General features: G+C 39.5%; 1 protein-coding gene across 4 annotated transcripts in view; it reads right to left on the reverse strand.

Moving 5' to 3' along the window:
* Positions 1-18982, reverse strand: part of TRIM33 (tripartite motif containing 33) — a 156777-nt gene that overhangs the window by 41092 nt on the left and 96703 nt on the right. For 2 of the 4 annotated variants that reach the window (XM_054979505.1, XM_054979501.1), the window contains exons 9-11: positions 13266-13510; positions 12856-13017; positions 12090-12290 (exon numbers count right to left, since the gene is read on the reverse strand). In XM_054979505.1, coding sequence (XP_054835480.1) covers positions 12090-12290; positions 12856-13017; positions 13266-13510 — 608 coding nt within the window. Of the gene's footprint in view, positions 1-12089; positions 12291-12846; positions 13018-13265; positions 13511-18982 lie in introns of all 4 variants that reach the window. The other 2 variants (XM_054979504.1, XM_054979500.1) reach the window with 1 other exon arrangement.

Here is an 18982-nt window from a genome sequence, read left to right on the forward strand (position 1 = left end):
TGCATGTGCACTGTCATGGCCTCCATACAGCTTAAATTTCTGACTGCAATAGACTGTAGGCCAGAAATGCAACTCTGCATGTTGAAGTGAAAAAATCTGATAAATGTTCTAAAGTTGAGGGAAAGCTGGTATTCCAGTTTGGCTGAGCACAATGTTGTTGCAGAGATCTTAAATACTGAAAGAGTGTTTATATTGCCATAAAAAGGAAGAAAAAAGGTTTACAGATGAAACTTCCAAGTGTCAGTAAAGACCTACATGTATCTGACCCAGAGGAACATTTCAAGAGGAAGGTTTTTATATTCTTCTTGACTGTATAACATGAAAAGACATAATGAAACAACAAAAAAGTGGACATACCCAAATTCGGGAAACAATGAAATGTAAAACCTGACCAAAGCATTTTGTGCTGAATACTGCAGTGACATATGTTGGAAGAAATGAAACACCGGAAGGCTGTCCACTCTGCCATCCTCTACTGCCCCCTCTTCAACATTTAAATAAACTTCAGGAACTGCAAATTTACTATACTCTATCACTGTTGCCTGAACTGAACAATCTTTCATTAGTCTTGCATGTGTATTGTGCCAACGTTGTCTGTCAGCACTGGGAACCTTTGTGACAGAGGCAAAGCTTGCTCCAAAATTATTTTCAAACTATGTGCTGGCCAAATAGCTAACAAAGCACTATAAACTACATTTCTTCAACTGGTTGTTATTTGAAGTGGGTGGGATGTAGTTACACCATATCCTATTGCATTGGGCACCATGAAAATCATAAATTAAATAAAATCTGTTCTTTAATAATCCTGTATCTTTTCAATTAATATTTCTTAGCCAATGAACGATTATTATTCTAGTCATGGTAACAGCAAACCACGTGATTGTTTTGTTATGATATATAGTCTGAATCAGAGCAATATGAGGGAGCCCAGATGGACTTTTTGTCTGGGGGCCCAATGTGGCTCTTGGCAGCACTGCTTTCAGATCATATGGAAGGAATGCAGGTTTGGTCCAGATAAGCTATACAAGTTCTTTTCTCAGGAAAGATGAAACTAAGGGCATTGTTGCCAACTGGTAAGCATAACAAAAATAATTTCAGATAAATTTCACAAGAGGATAATTTTCTAAATATGCAAAATATAAGCTTGTTCATAAAATCCAATCTACACATGCTTTAACTACTCAGGGAAATGGCCTCTTTAAGCTGCCAAAATCATATTTTATCTTCCATGAACTTTTTAAAGCAGTCAAAAAAAGATTTGCGCTGAATGTTGAAATATATATGCATGATATTTTAAGGAGCAAATATATTACTTTTTTGTACCTTAGATTATTACTCTCTTTCTCCTGTCATTCCTCTCTAACATAGTGATTAATAAGGAGGTGTCATAGCTATGTGGAAGAGCATTTGCTTGGCATGCAGAAAGTTCAATCTCTGACATCTCCAATTAAAAGAGTCAGGGATTAGTTGATGTTAAAGAACTCTAACAAGGAATCCTGAAGAACTGCTCCTAGTCAGTAAGTAATACTGACTTGATGAATCAAAAGTTTGATTCAGTTTAAGGCAGCCTCAAGTGTGCATGTACCAACATGTGTAGGTAAAGGTGATTTTTATCATTACACTTACAGGATGTCACATGAATGCTTCAAAGTGGTGTACAAGTATCTTCTTCCTATGTCTGAAAGAAATGGCCAGGTGAAAACGGCCCAGATCCATGCACCCATATAAACACCCAAAATTTGCTGCATTATAGGCTTCAACAGGAATGGGGAAATTAGAGCCTATGGGCTACATCTGGCCTACTGTAAGTTTTTTTAATCCGGATCATTTGTTTTTGCAACAGCCCTCAAGCTGGCAGCATCAGGGAGATAAATGTGAACATGGGATAGCAGGAAACAATACAGGGCTGCCTGTTCTGCTAACAGAGAGAAGTGGTATCACGTCAACACAGAAATACACAGAGGAGGGAGGCAAGCCCTTTGTCCATCTTTCATAGCAGGTGAAGCAGATGCAATTGGCTCATACAAGATGCTCCACCACAGTACCAAAGGTGATTGTGTGCCTCACATCAACCCTAAAATCTTTGTCCTGTGTCCAGAATGGAAATATCTGTCCATATCCCAAAAATCCATAAGGCTTCTGCAGCTAACAGGAAGGCATAATGGCAAAACAGATTTATTTATGTATTTAATTTATACCCTGCCCTCCCCACGAATGGGCTCAGGGTGGCTCATAACATTCATAAAATACAATAAATTAATCATAAAAACTATAAAATCAGCAACAATCTTAAGCCAGTCATTAAAATATCCCAGGCGCCTTATCCATAGGCTACTTAAATAAATAGCTGGGAATCCTTATACAGGCCATACATATGGACATGACACATGGCCAAGGCCAGTCCCAGAAAAAGTGATTGTCATAGGTGGAAGAGGGGGGACACCTGCTGATCCTCAGCCAAAGGTCCGGCAGAACATCTCCGTTTTACAGGCCCTGCAAAACTGTAACAGGACCCGCACGGCTCGGATCTCCAGAAAGAGAGTGTTCCACCAGGCTGGGGCCAGAACAAAGAAAGCCCTGGTCAAGGCCAGACAGATGTCCTTCAGGCTGGGGACCACCAGGAGTTGTTTGTCTGCAGAACTCAATTCCCTCCAGGGGACGTTATGGGAGAGATGGTCCTGCACGTATGCAGGTCCCAGTCCGTGAAGGGCTTTAAACACCAAGGTTAACACCTTGAACTGGATCTGGAACTCCACTGGGAGCTAGTGCAGCTGGCACAGCACAGGCTGAATGTGCGCTCGAATCAGCGTTCCAGTAAGGACACATGCCGCTGCATTCTAGACCAGCTGTAACTTCGGGTTCAGGCCCAAGAGCAGCCCAGCGTACAGTGAGTTGCAGTAGTCTAGCTTGAAGGTGACCGTGCATGGATTACTGAAGCCAGGTCCTGGGGTGAAAGATAGGGCGCTAGGTGCCTGGCCTGTGGAAGATGAAAAAAAGGCAGACCTGGCAATAGTCATGACCTGGGCCTCCACTGAAAGCGCGGCATCCAAGATCACGCCCAGGCTCCTCACCGTCAACAAAGGTTTCAGTTGTACCCCGTCAAGCATTGGGAGCTGGGTCCCCAGCTTCATCACTCCAATACCCAGACATAGAAATTCTGTCTTCCAGGGATTCAATTTTAGGCGATTCTGATGTCCTTGGCCAAGGAATCTGGAGTGAGATCAGACTGGCTGTCCATCAACAGACAGAGCTGGGTGTCATCCACATACTGGTGACAACCCAGCCCAAACTTGCAAACTAACTGGGTGAGGGGGCGCATATAGATGTTAAATAGCATCGGGGAAAGAATCGTCCCGAGGGACGCTGCATACCTAAGAATGGCAAGCAGACATCTGTTCCCCGAGTGCCACCCTCTGTCCCCAATCGTGAAGGAAGTTCAGTCATTGTAGGGCTGTCCCATGAATCCCCACGTCAGTGAGGCACTGGGTCAAAAGATTGTGATCGACCATGTCAAACGCTGCTGTAAGTATCAGCAGGGCCAACCCACCCCAATCCAGGTGTTGCCACAGATCATCTGTGAGGGCAACCAGAGCTGTCTCTGTACCAGGGACAGGCCTGAAGCTGGACTGGAATGGATCCGGGACAGAGGCGTCATCCAGGTATGCCTGAAGCTGTTCCGCTACCGCCCTCTCAATTACCTTACCCAGGAAAGGAAGATTTGAAACTGGGCGGTAATTGGCTGGATCAACAGAATCCAGTGATGGTTTCTTTAATAAGAGCCGCACCACCGCCTCCTTCAACGAGTCTGGGAAAATTCCAGAACTCAAGAAAAGATTAAAAATGTCAGCTAATGTGGTTTGAATTCCAGCATCACGTTTTCACCAGCCATGATGGGTACGAGTCCAGTGGGCATGTAGTAGGTTTCACAGCACACAGGATCTTGTCTACCTCCTCCTGGGAGAGTGGCCTGAATTCATCTAATATCAATGCTGAGGACAACCAAGGAGCCTCCACATATTGCATCAACCATGGTGGACAGGTCCTGGAGGAGTGACAAGATCTTATCTGCAAAATAGTCTCCAAAAGCCTCACAGCTTATTACTGAATTTATGTTTTTATTTGTCCCATGTGTGAGGGACATTAAAGATCGAATCACTCTGGAAAGTTGTGCTTGGCGAGAACTAGCAGACTCAATGGAAGCTGCATAGTAGTCTCTCTCTGCAGCTTTCACTGCCAAACATCTATGTTGAAAATTGTGGGATTAGCTAGACCAAAATAACCTACTTGAAATGGAACAGGCCGGCTTCATACCTGGTCGCTCTACTCTTGATCACTGCCTGGTCCTAGACTATCTTATTTTCAAATATGTGAAACATTGGAAGAATCTACTGTATGCGGTCTTTGTGGACCTCAAGGCAGCCTTTAATGTGGTATTTAAGGGGAGGCTTTGGGCTAAATTGGCTGACATGGGTATTGATAGAAGGCTGTTACTTCTGTTAATTAATTTACATAAAAATAACAGCCTTCAGATAAGACTTACACAAAAAGGCAACTTATCAAAAAGAATTCCGGTTCAAAAAGGAGTCAGGCAAGGCTGCCTTTTAGCCTCTTTTTTATTTAACATCTATGTCAACCGCTTAATTACATGTCTTCACACAATTGATACTCACTCTCCAACACTTTCAAGCAGCAGAAAGTTCTCAATCTTAATGTACGCTGATGATGCTGTACTTTTATCCCAAACAAGGGTTGGTCTTAAGCAAGCTTGAGTAAAATTTAGCAAGCAATGTGACACCAAACTACTAACTAGCAATTCCGCTAAAACTAAAATTGTCCGTTTCAGTAATTCATTAGGAAGTACAACTGGAATATCAAAGGAAATGCCATAGAACAAGAACTTCCAATATTTAGGTATCACCTTTTTTTTATAATTCCAAATTTTCAACACATTTGTCTTCATCAGCTATTTTGGCAGAGAGAAGAGCAAATGCTATCCTTAGACTGTTTAGAAGGAAGGGTGCTGTCTTCCTCCGTATGGCCTTAAAAATCTATCAAGCAAAACCATTGGCCCAACTTCTATATGGCTCTCAGATCGATCCCTTTGTCAACTTAAAGTCCCTTGAAATCGTCCAATCTAAATGTCTTAGATCCCTATTTGGTGTACCTAAATGCACTTCCAATGTAATACTCAGGCAAGAGGCCAGTCTACCCAGAGTAGAAACAAAAGTCTGGGAACAAGCAATATCACTCTGGCTAAAAATTCACTACAAGCCGAAGGGCCTAATACCTTTCCTTCTGGCCTCGGACCCCTATCCTATTTGGTCTACACAAATTCTTAATATGATTAAACAGATTGGTTTAGTTCCACAAGATCTCTTTCATGGAAGCCTACAAATGGCAAGAACTTCCATTACACAGAAACTTCTTGATACTGAATTACAAAATGAAGACGCTCTGCTGCCCAAGAACTTCAAATGTTTAAAATCCAGCCCCAATTTTACTGCTGCTCCTTACCTTTCCAACATCACTCATGAGCCTTACAGATGGGCATTCTCCAGAGCCCAATTTGAGGCACTTCCTTCTGCCATATTGCAGGGTAAATTTGCTTGTGTGCCAATGCATGAATGCCTATAGCCATGCATGACCAACATGGTAGAATCGGTCACTCGTGTTCTCTTATTCTGCGAACTATATCAAGAGGAATGGGCTTGCTTTATACTGTCTCTCTTGTCTAAATTCAACCTCTTGCAGCCCTATCTCGACTTTAGACCAAAATTGTGTGCAATTTCCTTTTAGAAGACACTCAGAGTTCAGTGACTTATGCCATGGCCAGATTTTGTTCTTTAGTCATTAGGAAATGCAGACTCCTTTTAGCTGAAAATGTGGTATAATTTCTTTTGCAATTTTTAAAAATCTTTTATCCTCATTGTTTTTATTTTATTAATTTTCCTATCATTAATGTTCTGATCTTATTGTTATGCCCTGATGTAATAACTTATCTTTTATCTCAGATTTGTTTTGTTTTACTAGCTTTTGCTGTAATAATAAATGACTGATTGACATCTCAAAAGCCTTCATGAACATCCTATAAGATGTTCTTGTCACTGTCATGGAGTCGCTGTCACATTCACTCAGTATACCAAGGAGCTACTCTAGTTCAGGGGTGGAGAGGGTGATGGGGAGCAATCTCGTCGATAGCTTCAGAGAGACGGGCATTCCAGTCCTCTATTAGCTCATCCAACAAGCCACCAGGGGGCATCGGATCCTGCAGAGCATTCTGGAATCCAATTGGATCCATTTGACTCCATGGGCGAGCATAAATCAGCTCATCGCCCAAGTGCGCAAAGGGGGAGAGGGTCACGGTGCCCAGATGAGCCCTCAGGACGAGGTGGTCTGACCATGGCAGATGGGCCATCCAGTGCAGAACTGGATAGAAAAACAAATTAGACATGTCTGGGTAAACACATAGCCTTGGCCAGTTAGCAGAAGCAACTTGCAAAAAGTTCTATGACAGCACCTGCAGACTGGCCCCAAAAGACTCACTTGACACTAGGTGACTGGATGAACCTGCCAGTTTTCTACTGATACTACACCAATGGGATAAATGGGCTCTAGAACTCCAGCCACCTATAAAAAGGCCTACCTACCAACTGGCTCTTTGTTGTTCTTGTCTTTGCTGACACAGGAAGTCTGGAGCCTGGTGTTTATACTATTGGCCACAAGGCATTTAGATTATGCTATGGAACATGTTTCACTCATCTGATGTTTCTTTTTGCCTTTGTGTTTTGCCCAAGTCAACCAACTCCCTGATTAGGACTGTATTTATCACAATTCTGCCCATACTTTCCTATTTTTGTCTTTATCTGGAAGAAGTTACGTTTCTTTGAGCATTCATTCCTTAATCTACTCCGTATCTGTATCTCAGAAAAGGAAGGTGGTTTCATCTTTCCTTCAGAGGTTTTTCTCTCAGGGCTCCTCAGACCACAGGAGGCAATTTGTTACCAAAATCACAGTTGACCATCATAACAAGATGAAGAACAGCACCTTTCCCTAAGCTTCTGGTGCCAATGACAGTGAAAATCTCTCTTGTCCTACACTCCCCTAATACTCTGACTGGAGGCATTCACCTTAGGTCACCATAGGCCCACAAGAGTCCCAGCACAGCTACTATCCTGCTACAGCAGCCTTCCTATAGGATCGTGGCCAAGAAGCTGTTTTCCTTCTCTCTTCTACACACATCCCAATAGATGAGCTGGGATCAGCAAGAGGAAAGAACTCCTCAAGACAGTCTACTGAGGACAATGAAATTACATTTATTAATTTAAACCATTTCTTAGCTTTCTTTCTAGCTTTCTACTTAGAGGAACAATATAAATAAAATAATCATAAAATGAATAAAAACACAGTTTAAGGCTGCCAATAAAGTATAGGACTAAAATTAATTAAAAGCAGTCCTAAAAACACTAAAACTAAACTAAAATTAAACTAAACTAAAACACTAAAAACCCCATTATAGTATTGTCATCTTACAGTCAATGCAAGATACTGCCTTCTGTTAAAGAGTTATTGCTACTTGATGAAGGATTTATATGAAATAAAGATTACCTGGAAAACTACAGTAGGAGTATTTCTATGTTAACATACAAAATACTGTGTTGCATTAACTCAGTCATATAATTCAGTATATAGTACAATTATGGGTTTTTTTAACTTAAATATTTTTATTGATAAAAACAGGTAAGTTACAAGATAGTATAACTTTGCAAATAAGATGATAATATACACAACCAAGTATCAAATAACAATTACTATGTACAAATGTACAGTAACCAAGATGAGAATAAACTTTTAAGATCTACATTATAACCATTCAATAAGAGATTTATAAATCTTTGACACAGCCCAGATATTATTGTGTTCCAGATATTCGAAGAATGGAAACCATTTTTCTTGAAAATTAGTACTTTTAGGAAAGTGCTCAGCTTGGTATATTTTATCACTTAATTTCTCCATACTAAAGTGATCCCAAATCTTATTATGCCAATCAAGTATTGATGGAACACTGTTACTTTTCCAATGAGTTGCAATGGCACTCTTTGCAGCTGTTAATAGACTTGCTATAAGACCCTTTCTTATTTTGGGGATGGGAATGTCACCCCATTAATCTAAAAAGATTAATTCTGGCTTTAAAGGAATTGTATAATTAGTTATATCTTTAATCGAGCTAAGAATTTTCTTCCAAAAATTAACAACACGTTGGCATTCTCACCAGCAGTGAGAGAATGTACCAATCTCCCCACCACATTTCCAGCATTTTGGAGATAAAGAAGAGTAGATTTGTGAGAGTTTCTTAGGCATCAAATACCACCTTTTATGATCTTGAAGGTTTGCAATCTGGTAACAACTACAGAAGAATTAAAGGTATTTGATGACCATATTTTATGCCATTGTTCAAATGTCAGATTAGTTTTGCAATTTTGTGACCATTTAATTTGATAATTAACAGTCTTTTGTTTGCATGTATTTAATATAATACTGTAAATTTTGGATATTCGACCTTTACAAGATATTAGTTGTGAATCTAGGATTTCTTCAAAATCAGTTTTACGGGTATTCATTATTTGAATAATGTTGATTTTATCTGTTAAGCAACTCTAGGTTTTTATCCTGCCATAAAAATTTATTTAATATATTTTGCCATTGAGATAAGTATGTGTGTGGTATATAGATGGGCACTACTCTGAATATATATATCAATTTAGGAAGTATAAATGATTTAATAAGAAGAAATCTATCTAGCCATGAAAGATTTGTTCTGTTCCAGTTAGTTATATTGGTCTTAATTTGAGTTATGATCGCTTTATGATTTATTTGTATAATATTACTAATGTTAGCTGGGATATTAACACCTAAATATCTTAATTGGGATGTCAAATTAAATTTAAATAATATGGCTATTAATTTGTTTGTTTTTTCATTGATATTTAGCGACAAAAGATATGATTTACTTTGATTAACTTGCAGGCCAGATATTAGTTCAAAATCAGATAAAATTGGTTGTAGGTGTTGAAGTGACGCCAAAGGATCTGTTAAGTAAAGCAGCATATCATCTGCAAACATACTTATTTTAAAAGTGTTCGTATCTATGCAGATTCCCTTCACTGATTGTCTTTCTCTAATAGCAACTGCCAAAGGTTCTAAGGCAATGGCAAAGGTTCTAAGGCAATGGCAAATGGTATTGGCGAAAGTGGGCACCCTTGTCTAGTTCCTCTGCCTATATTTAACTTCTCCAATGTTTTACCATTAATTCTTATGTTGGCAACAGGATTAGAGTGTATCGATTTTATTGCTATGAGGAATTTGAAGCCAAATTTCATATGTTTTAGTATACTGAGTAGATAAGGAACCTCTAGGGAGTCGAAGGCCTTCTCAATATCTAAAGATAAAAATGCTGCCTCAGTATTACAATGCGTTATTAAATGCAGTGTTTTATGGATACTATCTGTTATGTTGCAAGTGGAGATAAAGCCTGTTTGATCAGAATGTATGTAATTGAAGATGAATGAATTTATACACTTAGCCAAGATGGCAGTAAAGATGTTATAATCCTGATTTAATAAGGACATTGGATGGTATAATGTTGCATTTAGAGGATCTTTATCTTGTTTAGGAATTACTATAATAGTTGCCATTTTCCAAGTAGGGGGTATTTGGCCAGTATCCATAATTAAATTGCAAGTTTCAGTTAGAGGTTTAGAGAGTAGAGTGGCATATTTTTTTATAAAATTCTGACGGATATTCATCCGGTCTGGCTGCTTTGCTGTTTTTTAGTTGTTTTATTGTTTCTATTACATCAGTATTTGTTATAGGATTGTCTAATACCTTGCTGCGATGACATTCCAATTTTTTAAGATCCTTAAGTGAATTAATAAAGAATGATACTTTGTTTGAGTCCGTTTTTTTTTAGGTATAAAGACCTTCATAAAAGTCTTTGAATATTTGAACAATATCTTTCGTTTTGGAGTATAGTATGTTATTCTTATCCCTAATATGAGTAATATAGTTAGTGGATTGCTTGACCCTAACTTGATAGCGAAGAGATTTGGGGCTGTTTTTGCTTTAAATACATAAGATTCTTTTTTATTTTATTAATTTCCAATGTTTCCAATAATTTATGTTGGGCTAGTAGTTTTTGATATTTTTTTTGTGTAGATCCTCAAGATTTTTAATATTTTTTAATATTTCTAACCTTTGAGCTTTCCTTTGCTTATTTATATGGGCTGATAAAGAGATAATATGTCCTCTTGCAACTGTTTTAATTGTATCCCATACAATATTTGCACTTGAGCTATCAGATGAGTTTTCCTTAATTGTCAGTTCTAGGATATTCTCGATTTCTTTAGCTGCATGGGGTGCTGTAAGTAATGTTTTAGGTAAATTCCAAAACTTGTTTTCTTGTATCTCTGTATTACCAGAAATTAATTAAGTTTACCCATGAAAGGTCTGACATTGTAATACTGCCAGTTTCTGATTGAATAGCCCTATTGATTAGGGCATTTGAAATTAGTATGAAATCAATTCTGGTATAAGTGTTGTGTCTGGCAGGAAAGTATGTATAATTCTTTTCATTTGTATGTAGATGCCTCCAAATGTCTATAATATGATTATTTCTTAGTATAGTTGCCAATCTAGTATCATGTTGTTTTTTCATAATATTGCTTTTATCGAAATGTGATTTGTCTAATTTATAATTAATTATGTTGTTGAGATCACCACCTATTATTAGTCCTCCTTCCTGAAAAGCAGAAAGTGTGGCTAGAGTTTCTTGAACAAATTCAAGTTGATTTTTGTTTGGAGCATAAATTGATGCTATTGTGTACATTTGGTTTTCTATCTGCCCTTTGATGAAAATAAATCTGTCTATAGGGTCTTTCAATGTACCATTGTGCTGAAATTGAGTATCCTTATTATAGTACAATTACGTTTGTAAACCACCTGTGCTTTATAAGCACCTGTGTTTTATAAGCACTCTTCATCTTCAGACCCTTTACTTTTGTTTTAATTTTGGAGTTCTGCTTCAACTCTTGTGCAAGAATGCACATAGCACTCTCAGGAGCTAAAATCTATGACGTGGGCTTTGTTGCTGGTGGATGAGCATTAGATGTGGGACTTCAGCTATAGCACTTAAATTTAAATTCCCCAAATTGGTTTACATGGTACCAGAAATATGCCAAGTCAGATAAAAGTTATTTCTCTTCTGCCAATCCTTTATTTATTTCTCTTCTGTCTTAAAGCATTTTCCCCTAAATTGCTGCATGGTCTTCCTTAAGTTTATATGTCTTTTTTACTGGCGTGTACATCTTCTATCAATTTTAAATTAACACTGCTGATGTGATCACATGTTTTCTAATACTGATTCAACATTATTATTGCTACTTAATTATTTTAATGCTGGCTTTAGAAGTTAACTGTTACTGCTTCTTTCAATTGTGCATATCCCTTATTTGCTACTTTTTGTTGAAAGCCATCTTGTAGGCTTATTGCAGACAGGTAAATATCGTAAACAACTGGGGGAAATGATCCAGTTGTTATCTATTATTCTACACACACAGACCCAAAATACCCCTTTCTCCATCCACAGCATCTAACTAAACAGGACTCAGACTCCAAAAATTAAGATAGTTGAGTCCCACCTTAAACTGATCATGCAAAACAGATCTTACCTAACAATTTTTTAACGTTTTATTATACAGTTAATAGTATAAGAAGTGGACTGGATCCTGTTGTAGAAGTTTATTACAGCACAACAATTTAGTGTTTGAAGATGATTTAAAAGCTGTCACCTGAAAAAATATCAGATTTCGGTATCATATGTGCACTGCCAACATTTTAAACCATTCCATGAAAAATCATGCTAAAGTGAAATTAAGCAGCACTACAATGTAAATCATGGACATCAGCAGATGATAGATTCGTTCAGGCTAAATACCAAACGTAAAGTGCCCTTTAAATACACTTTTAAATGGTAGTAAACAGTTAAAACAAGCTCCAAAAGATAATTTTTATATCATTTGAATCATTTTACTAACCTGAATGGGAGGAATATCCGGCAGAGAAGGAAGGTTTTCTGGGTTTGTTACAGAGGGAATAAGCTCTATTGTTGCTACAGATGGACTTGTTGGGCCACGGTTAGCATTGGCCATGGTGGCTGTAGTAGGGCTTGTTGGATTGATAGTATTATTGTGCACCGAAACAACTGGAAAAGGCCCTGCATGTCCTGGGTTTGAATGCTGCTGAGGTAAGAGTGGGGGAGGGGAGAAAGAACAGATGACAGTGACCAAAGGAACAAAGTACTTTTCCAGGTGTAAACTGTAGGCTTTCAAAAGGTATGCTTCTTGTTACTATCATTCAATTCTTTGTCTTTTGTAGCTTCCAGTTGTTCATCACTGTAGTAATAATTTAGCATTTTATTTGATAAGGTTCTGAAGACCTCAAAGGTCATAGTAATTTAAAAAAAAATTAAACTGAGCTTTCTATCCTAATTTGCTACATTCTGTAACCAGATATTGAAACAAATTATTCTCATATCAATGTGATAATGTGTCAACCAACATGAAGTTGCAAACAAATTTTAATTTTAATGTACCATGTAAAATTTCCCATTAACTTGAAACCTGCTGCACACAATACTTAAGATGCATTTTATCATACAGTTCCTTTAAAGAACAAGTGACACAGAAATAGGTATACAAGCTACTCTTTTAAAAAGACATTTCACAATTAAATATACTGATACAGGTCAAATCTCATCTCTAAATGGAAGGTGGGAAAACAAAGTGTGCACACAGCATATACTTGTCTTTGTAAATGTGGCTGCATCATGGAGTACTGGGGCCCGTTGTGCCGTGGTATCCCTGGGAGACGAGCTGCATTCTGAGCCATTCTCATCTGGTGGGCTTGGAAAGCACCGCAATTCATACCCCGCTGCATGGTCTGCATACTTATCAATCTAGGAGGCTACAAAAGATTATGTATTTTAAACTTCTTGTTCAGGATTGAGAAAAAAGTATTCCCTTTCCCCAAGAGAAATAAATGCCATTTTTATTGTACATGACAACCAGATAAGCTGCCTTCAATTTCTATTGACTCACTGCATTTCAAGGAAACAATTTCCTGTATAATCTTTAAATGTATTCAGTGTCTATGTCAGAGGTCCATCTTAGTGTCTATAATGAGTTGAAAACGAAGACAGTCTGAAAACTTGCCTGTTGCTGTAGCATCTGTGGGCCTGCCTGACGGGGAAGCTGCCCTGCTGGCTGCCCCATCCTCATCTGTTGTAACTGCTGGTGTTTTTGTGCGTACACCTGCTGTTGCATATGCTGAAGTCGAAGTTGTGCAAGATTAATTTGCCCTGGAGGTTTGCTGATGTGGTTTGTTCCTGGGGGAACTTGTCCCACTACTACGTTAGGAGTGTAACCTTGGGTTGGTTTATTTTCAATAACAAGATTACCTAAACAACAGGAAAGAGAACTGGTTAACTAAAAATCCTTTATTTTACCTCTGTGAAAATCAAGTTTTATGTTTTCTTTTTCCTGGTTTCACAAAACGCAAACGCATAAACTCCTAAAGGCACATATGCCTCGAAATTTATTTTAAATAAAACATTAAGAAACCTGTAGCGTAAGCTCAATTAGTCATTTTTAATATAGTTTTAAAGGTATTGGCTCTGATATGTCCATCCCTTGCAACAATTTCTGACAAAAAAATTCATTCATGTATTCTCATAATATACATGTAATTTTCTATGAATTGTAAAACTTAAGAAAAAAGTCTTTATCTTAATTTCCTGTGTACAGTTGAATAAACTGATATAATTTTATATTGTTACTTAATTTTAATCTTTCCAGATGTTTATGAAGTAGAACCTGTTTAATTCTGAAGTGAATGATTTTCTGTTTTCTTTCTCTCACTTAAATATAGTTTGTTAATCCTTACATTAAGATATCTATAACCATCATCGAATGGAGGATATTTTGAATTTACACTGCGGTACTTTTTAGCATTTTATAGTTCTATCTATAATCATTAATTGTCAGAAAATAAAATTTGTGTATTAAAACATCTGAACTCCCTTGACATTTTAAGAACATCTAGAATTTCATCAGATCTATCCATTATTGTTCTATCTTTCACTAGAAGTTTTGAAACTATTAATTGATACAGAACAATTTTTGCACAGACACATTTATCTGCTAAATGTGTATCTATTCTCTAAAATGGGTCTTTTTTTCTTTTACCTGGTTTGTATCACACTTTGCGATTTGTTGTTTTCTTGATATTCCATCCTTTACATTTTGAAATCTATTACTGTCAGTTATTTTAAATGGTTGAATGCAGATATTATACCTTGCTTCTTAGCTATTGTTTTCCAACATGGTAAAGATTTCTTGTAACATAATTTAATTTATACTTGTAGCAAGTTTAAAACAGATCCTTTATAAAGACTAGGCTTGGACCCAGAGAACCACAGACCTTTTTATCCTTCTGTTGTTGCTGCACTCCTCTATATCACTACTCCAAATGGCATAGGAAGCACACAGGAGTTGCATTGAAAAGAAAATATCTGCGGAAGTGCCTGATCATTCATGAACAAGCAAGTTTGGATTTATGCCTAGGTGTTATTATGAAACAGTAAAGAAACATTTTTATTGAATGAAAAATGTCTGGCATTCATTATTTCATTAATGAAATAATGGGGGGGGGGTATTTTAAGTGGCATTGGAGTCAAATCAGTACCTACAGTATCACCAGTTATCACAATGGGAAATGTATGGAATTTGACAGTGGCACTTATGGAGAAAGGTCCTTCACATTACAATTCACACAAGTATTTCAAACACTGGGAGTACACTCTGTTTATGAGTTGAAACCCAGCTGCAAACTCATTGCTGGTAGAGAGGAAGGTGAGAGGGGGAAATGAGCCATCAAGCCCCAAGCAGAGTGTACTTACGTATGTCAATGTATCTGGCCTAAGTAGGACAACGGTTTGCCATCTCACAAGAGGAGATTATGAATATCCAGTTCAAGACGCATGGGAAAAGTTCCCTTTTATTTTATGGCTTCTGACCACAGAGGCACGAGCCATGAAGGAATCAATTTTTACCTAGGGACTCAATCTTAACCTCATGGGCGAGGGTCAATGGGGAGACACCTCAATTCTGATAATGGGGGGGGGGGGGTTCTCCCCACCATTGCACTTTAATGTACTTGGTTAATTTATTTTATTATTGCTTATTGTATGTTGATTTTAGAATTATTGTTTTCTTGTTTTTATTGATTTTAACTGTTGTTCATCGCCCAGAACCCCTGAGGATGGGTGGTTTATAAATCGAAATAATAAATAAATAAAATAAAATAATGCTTACCTTTAAACTTTTGCAAATTCAAGAAATAATACCTTGTCCTAACTAAACATTGAGTATAGGTGAGAGACATGCATTTTTTCACATTTTATTTCTAGCCTTGCTTAGCCTAAGGCTTGAATAGACTGTGCATACACTCTTTATTTTTATTAAACTTATCTTCTGAATGCTTGAAGCCTGATCTCTGTAAACACTATACACCTATTCAGTCTTGCTATGTGAAATGTGGTAACGAGGAGGGGCAGCAGGTAAGTTTGCCATTCTTTGAACATAATCGCTAAAAACTGAGGAAGTCCTTATCAATTGTCCCCACACTAGCTTGTAGTAGAAAAGCAGGAGATGTGGTGTGACGGACTCAGCTTCAGATGCTGAGATTTCCAGTCAGTGAGCTGTGATTGACATGTTTCCCCCCTCCCCCAATGTGGCTAGCCTAAAATGGCAGTTGGGGATGGAATGTTGGGGATGCTGTGAGTTGGAGTTGGGGAGAAAAACAAGAAAGTGAAAGGGAGTTGGAGCCTGGCTTTAGACCAGAGAGGGTCAGCCAGAGAATCCTCTGTGAGAGGAAATAATGTTTGTGAAACACTTTTAGTCCTAGGACTAAAGTGGGGAAAACCAGCACTAACTCCTACTTAGACTCAACAGATCTGGGAATTATAGAGGGCCAAGGAAGTGGGTAGAGAGGGGTCTCCCCTTCAGTGCCAGGAACAGGGTTATAGCTCATAGCTATAACATCTGCCCAGTATCTAGTAAGGGTTTGTCTCAGTGGAGCACCCTTAAGTCTGGAGAGGACGGAAAGTTGTGCTGTATCTGTGCTTTAAAAGGGAAACATTTGTGAAGCAGTGTCAACCTCTGAAAGAAGCCAGCAACCTAGTGTTAAACTAAGTGTTTTGTGCCTCACACCAGTGAAGCTGCTGTATAAAAACCTTTCTGTTACTTAAGTTCAAACATCTCCCTACCTGCCTTCTGACATTACCTACTGTAAATAAACCTTCAGTTGCGTTTTGAATCTCCCCAAGCCTTGTGTGCCAGTTTCTGCTAAAGGGAAGCGTAAACCCCTGATCTGTCCCCTACTAAAATTTGGCTGTGTAACCATTTTTAATATTTTTAAGGGTGGGACAGGAAGGAAAGTTGAAGATTAACATCAACCACGCTGCCAGCCCAGTATACAGCTTCATAAGCTTAAATAGGAGAAGTTTTACCTCAGGGTAGGGGAAGGTCAGCCTAAGCCTGAGTTGGACGTGGGTTTGTGGCACAAAAATTTTCTAAATGGCAACACAGGTATAGAAATGTTGGATGTGCAAATCTACCTTGCAAGTGATACTCTCTGATTGGCTGGTGGTGGTTACTAACCAGTTTGATTTTATATATTTTATTTATTTATTAGTTCGACTTTTCGCCCACTTTTCCCACGAATGGGAAAGTGTAATCCCACTGTAATCTCTGAGTTAAGCCCAAGGGATATATATATATAAACACAAATACATGAAAGAGCATATAAGATGGCGGCCTCCTCCAATTTCCCCAATCATAGCATAAAACAAACCAAAGAGAGTGGGTGGGGGCCATAGTTTGATAACATTCTGGAGACTGCGCTTATGGGGGGCAGATGACTTTGTTGCCCCCTGTTGGGAGACCAGTAAGGAGGCTCCTAAAACAATCAGCAAATCAAAGACTGGCCTCAACCATATGCCTGGTGGAATAACTCCATCTTACAGGCCCAGTAAAAGGACATAAGGTCTTGGCGGGCCTGGGTGTCCTCTGACAAAGAGAGTTCCACCAGGTTAGGGCCAGGACTGAAAAGGCCCTGGCCCTGGTCGAGGCCAGCCAGGCCTCCCTGAGGCCGGGAACCACCAGCAAGTTCTTATTTGCTGATCTTAATAATCTCCGGGGTACATATGGGGAGAGACAGTCCCGTAGGTATGCTGGTCGCAGTCTGTTTAGGGCTTTAAAGGTTAAGACCAAAACCCTGAACCTAATCCAGAACTCCATGGGGAGCCAGTGCAGCTGCTTCAAGATGGGAGTAATATGTGCCCTGTATGGTGTGCCCATCAGGACACATGCAGCAGCATTCTGGACCCACTGTAATCTCTGAGTTAAGCCCAAGGGAAGTCCTGCATAGAGCGAGTTAAAGTAGTCTGTTCTGGAGGTGACCATTGCATGGATATCTGTAGTTAGGTCGTGGGTCGACAGATAGGGCGCAAGCTGCCTGGCCTGTCGAAGATGGAAAAATGCAGGCTGGACAACTGTCGTGATCTGGCCCTCCATCGATAAAGAGGAATCCAATATCACTCCAAGACTCCAGACCAATGAGACAGGCACTAATGGCGCGCCATCAAAGGTCGAGAGCCGGATTGCCAATCCCCGGTCCAAGTACAGGACCTCCGTCTTTACTGAGTTCAATTTCAGCCGGCTCTGCTTTACCCATCCAGCCACAGCCTCTAAAGCTCTAATTAGGACATCAGGGGCAGAGTCAGGCCAGCCACCCATCAACAGATACAACTGGGTGTCATCCACATATTGCTGACTTCCCAGTCTGAAACTTTGCACCGGCTGGGCAAGGGGGCACACATACAGATTGAATAGCAAAGGGGAGAGTATTGCCCCTTGCAGGATGCCACACAACAAAGGCTGGCCTGTGGATAAGCTCTCCCCAAGTGCCATCCTCTGTCCCCAACTGTGGAGAAAAGAGATAAACCAAGGCAAGGCAGTCCCTCAGATCCTGCCCTCGGCAAGGCGGTGGGTCAACAGTTCATAGTCAACCGTGTTGAATGCTGCTGAAAAAGATCCATCAAAATCAGCAGCGCTGACCAGCCTCGATCCAGATGTCTGTGAAGCTCGTCTGTGAGGACAACCAGTACCGTCTCCATCCCGTGTCCCAGGTGGAAGCTGGACTGGAATGGATCCAGGATGGAAGAATCCTTCAGGAAGACCAGCAGCTGATCCACCACTGCCTGCTCAATCACGTTCCCCAGAAACAGGAAGCTCGAGACTGGTTAGAAATTGGACTGATTGGTGGGGTCCAACGATTTTTTTTTTCAGGAGAGGCCTCAGCACAACTTCCTTCAGTACTTCAGGAGCTCAGTGATTGATTCATAATAACTTCCAACTGAGCTCCTAACCTGTCTGCACTGGCCTTCACCAGCCACAAAAAGCAGGGGTCTAGGGAGCACGTAGTGGGCCTCACCCGCCACAGGATCCTGTCAACTTCCTCCTGAGAGACCAGACTGAAGTGATCTAAATAAGGACTGCAAGACGGCCAAGGGGCCTCCAGTTCCCTTACTGTGTCAACTGTGGCTGGCAGACTGCAGCGGAGAGACTAAATTTTATCTGCAGAAAAGCTACCAAAAGCCTCGCAGCTAATAGCCGAATTATTAATTTGGCAGCCTCCCTGAGAGAGAGAGACCAAGGATCAAACCACTTGAAACAATTTTGCTGGGCATGAGCTTGCAGACGCTATGGAGGCAGCACAGAAATCCTTCTTTGCCACCTTCACAGCCACCTCATAGGCTTTCATAAACGCTCTATAAGATGATCTTGTCCTTTCACCTCGATTCCGCTGC

Source organism: Eublepharis macularius, chromosome 5 (assembly GCF_028583425.1).
Source record: "Eublepharis macularius isolate TG4126 chromosome 5, MPM_Emac_v1.0, whole genome shotgun sequence".
NCBI lineage: Eukaryota > Metazoa > Chordata > Lepidosauria > Squamata > Eublepharidae > Eublepharis > Eublepharis macularius.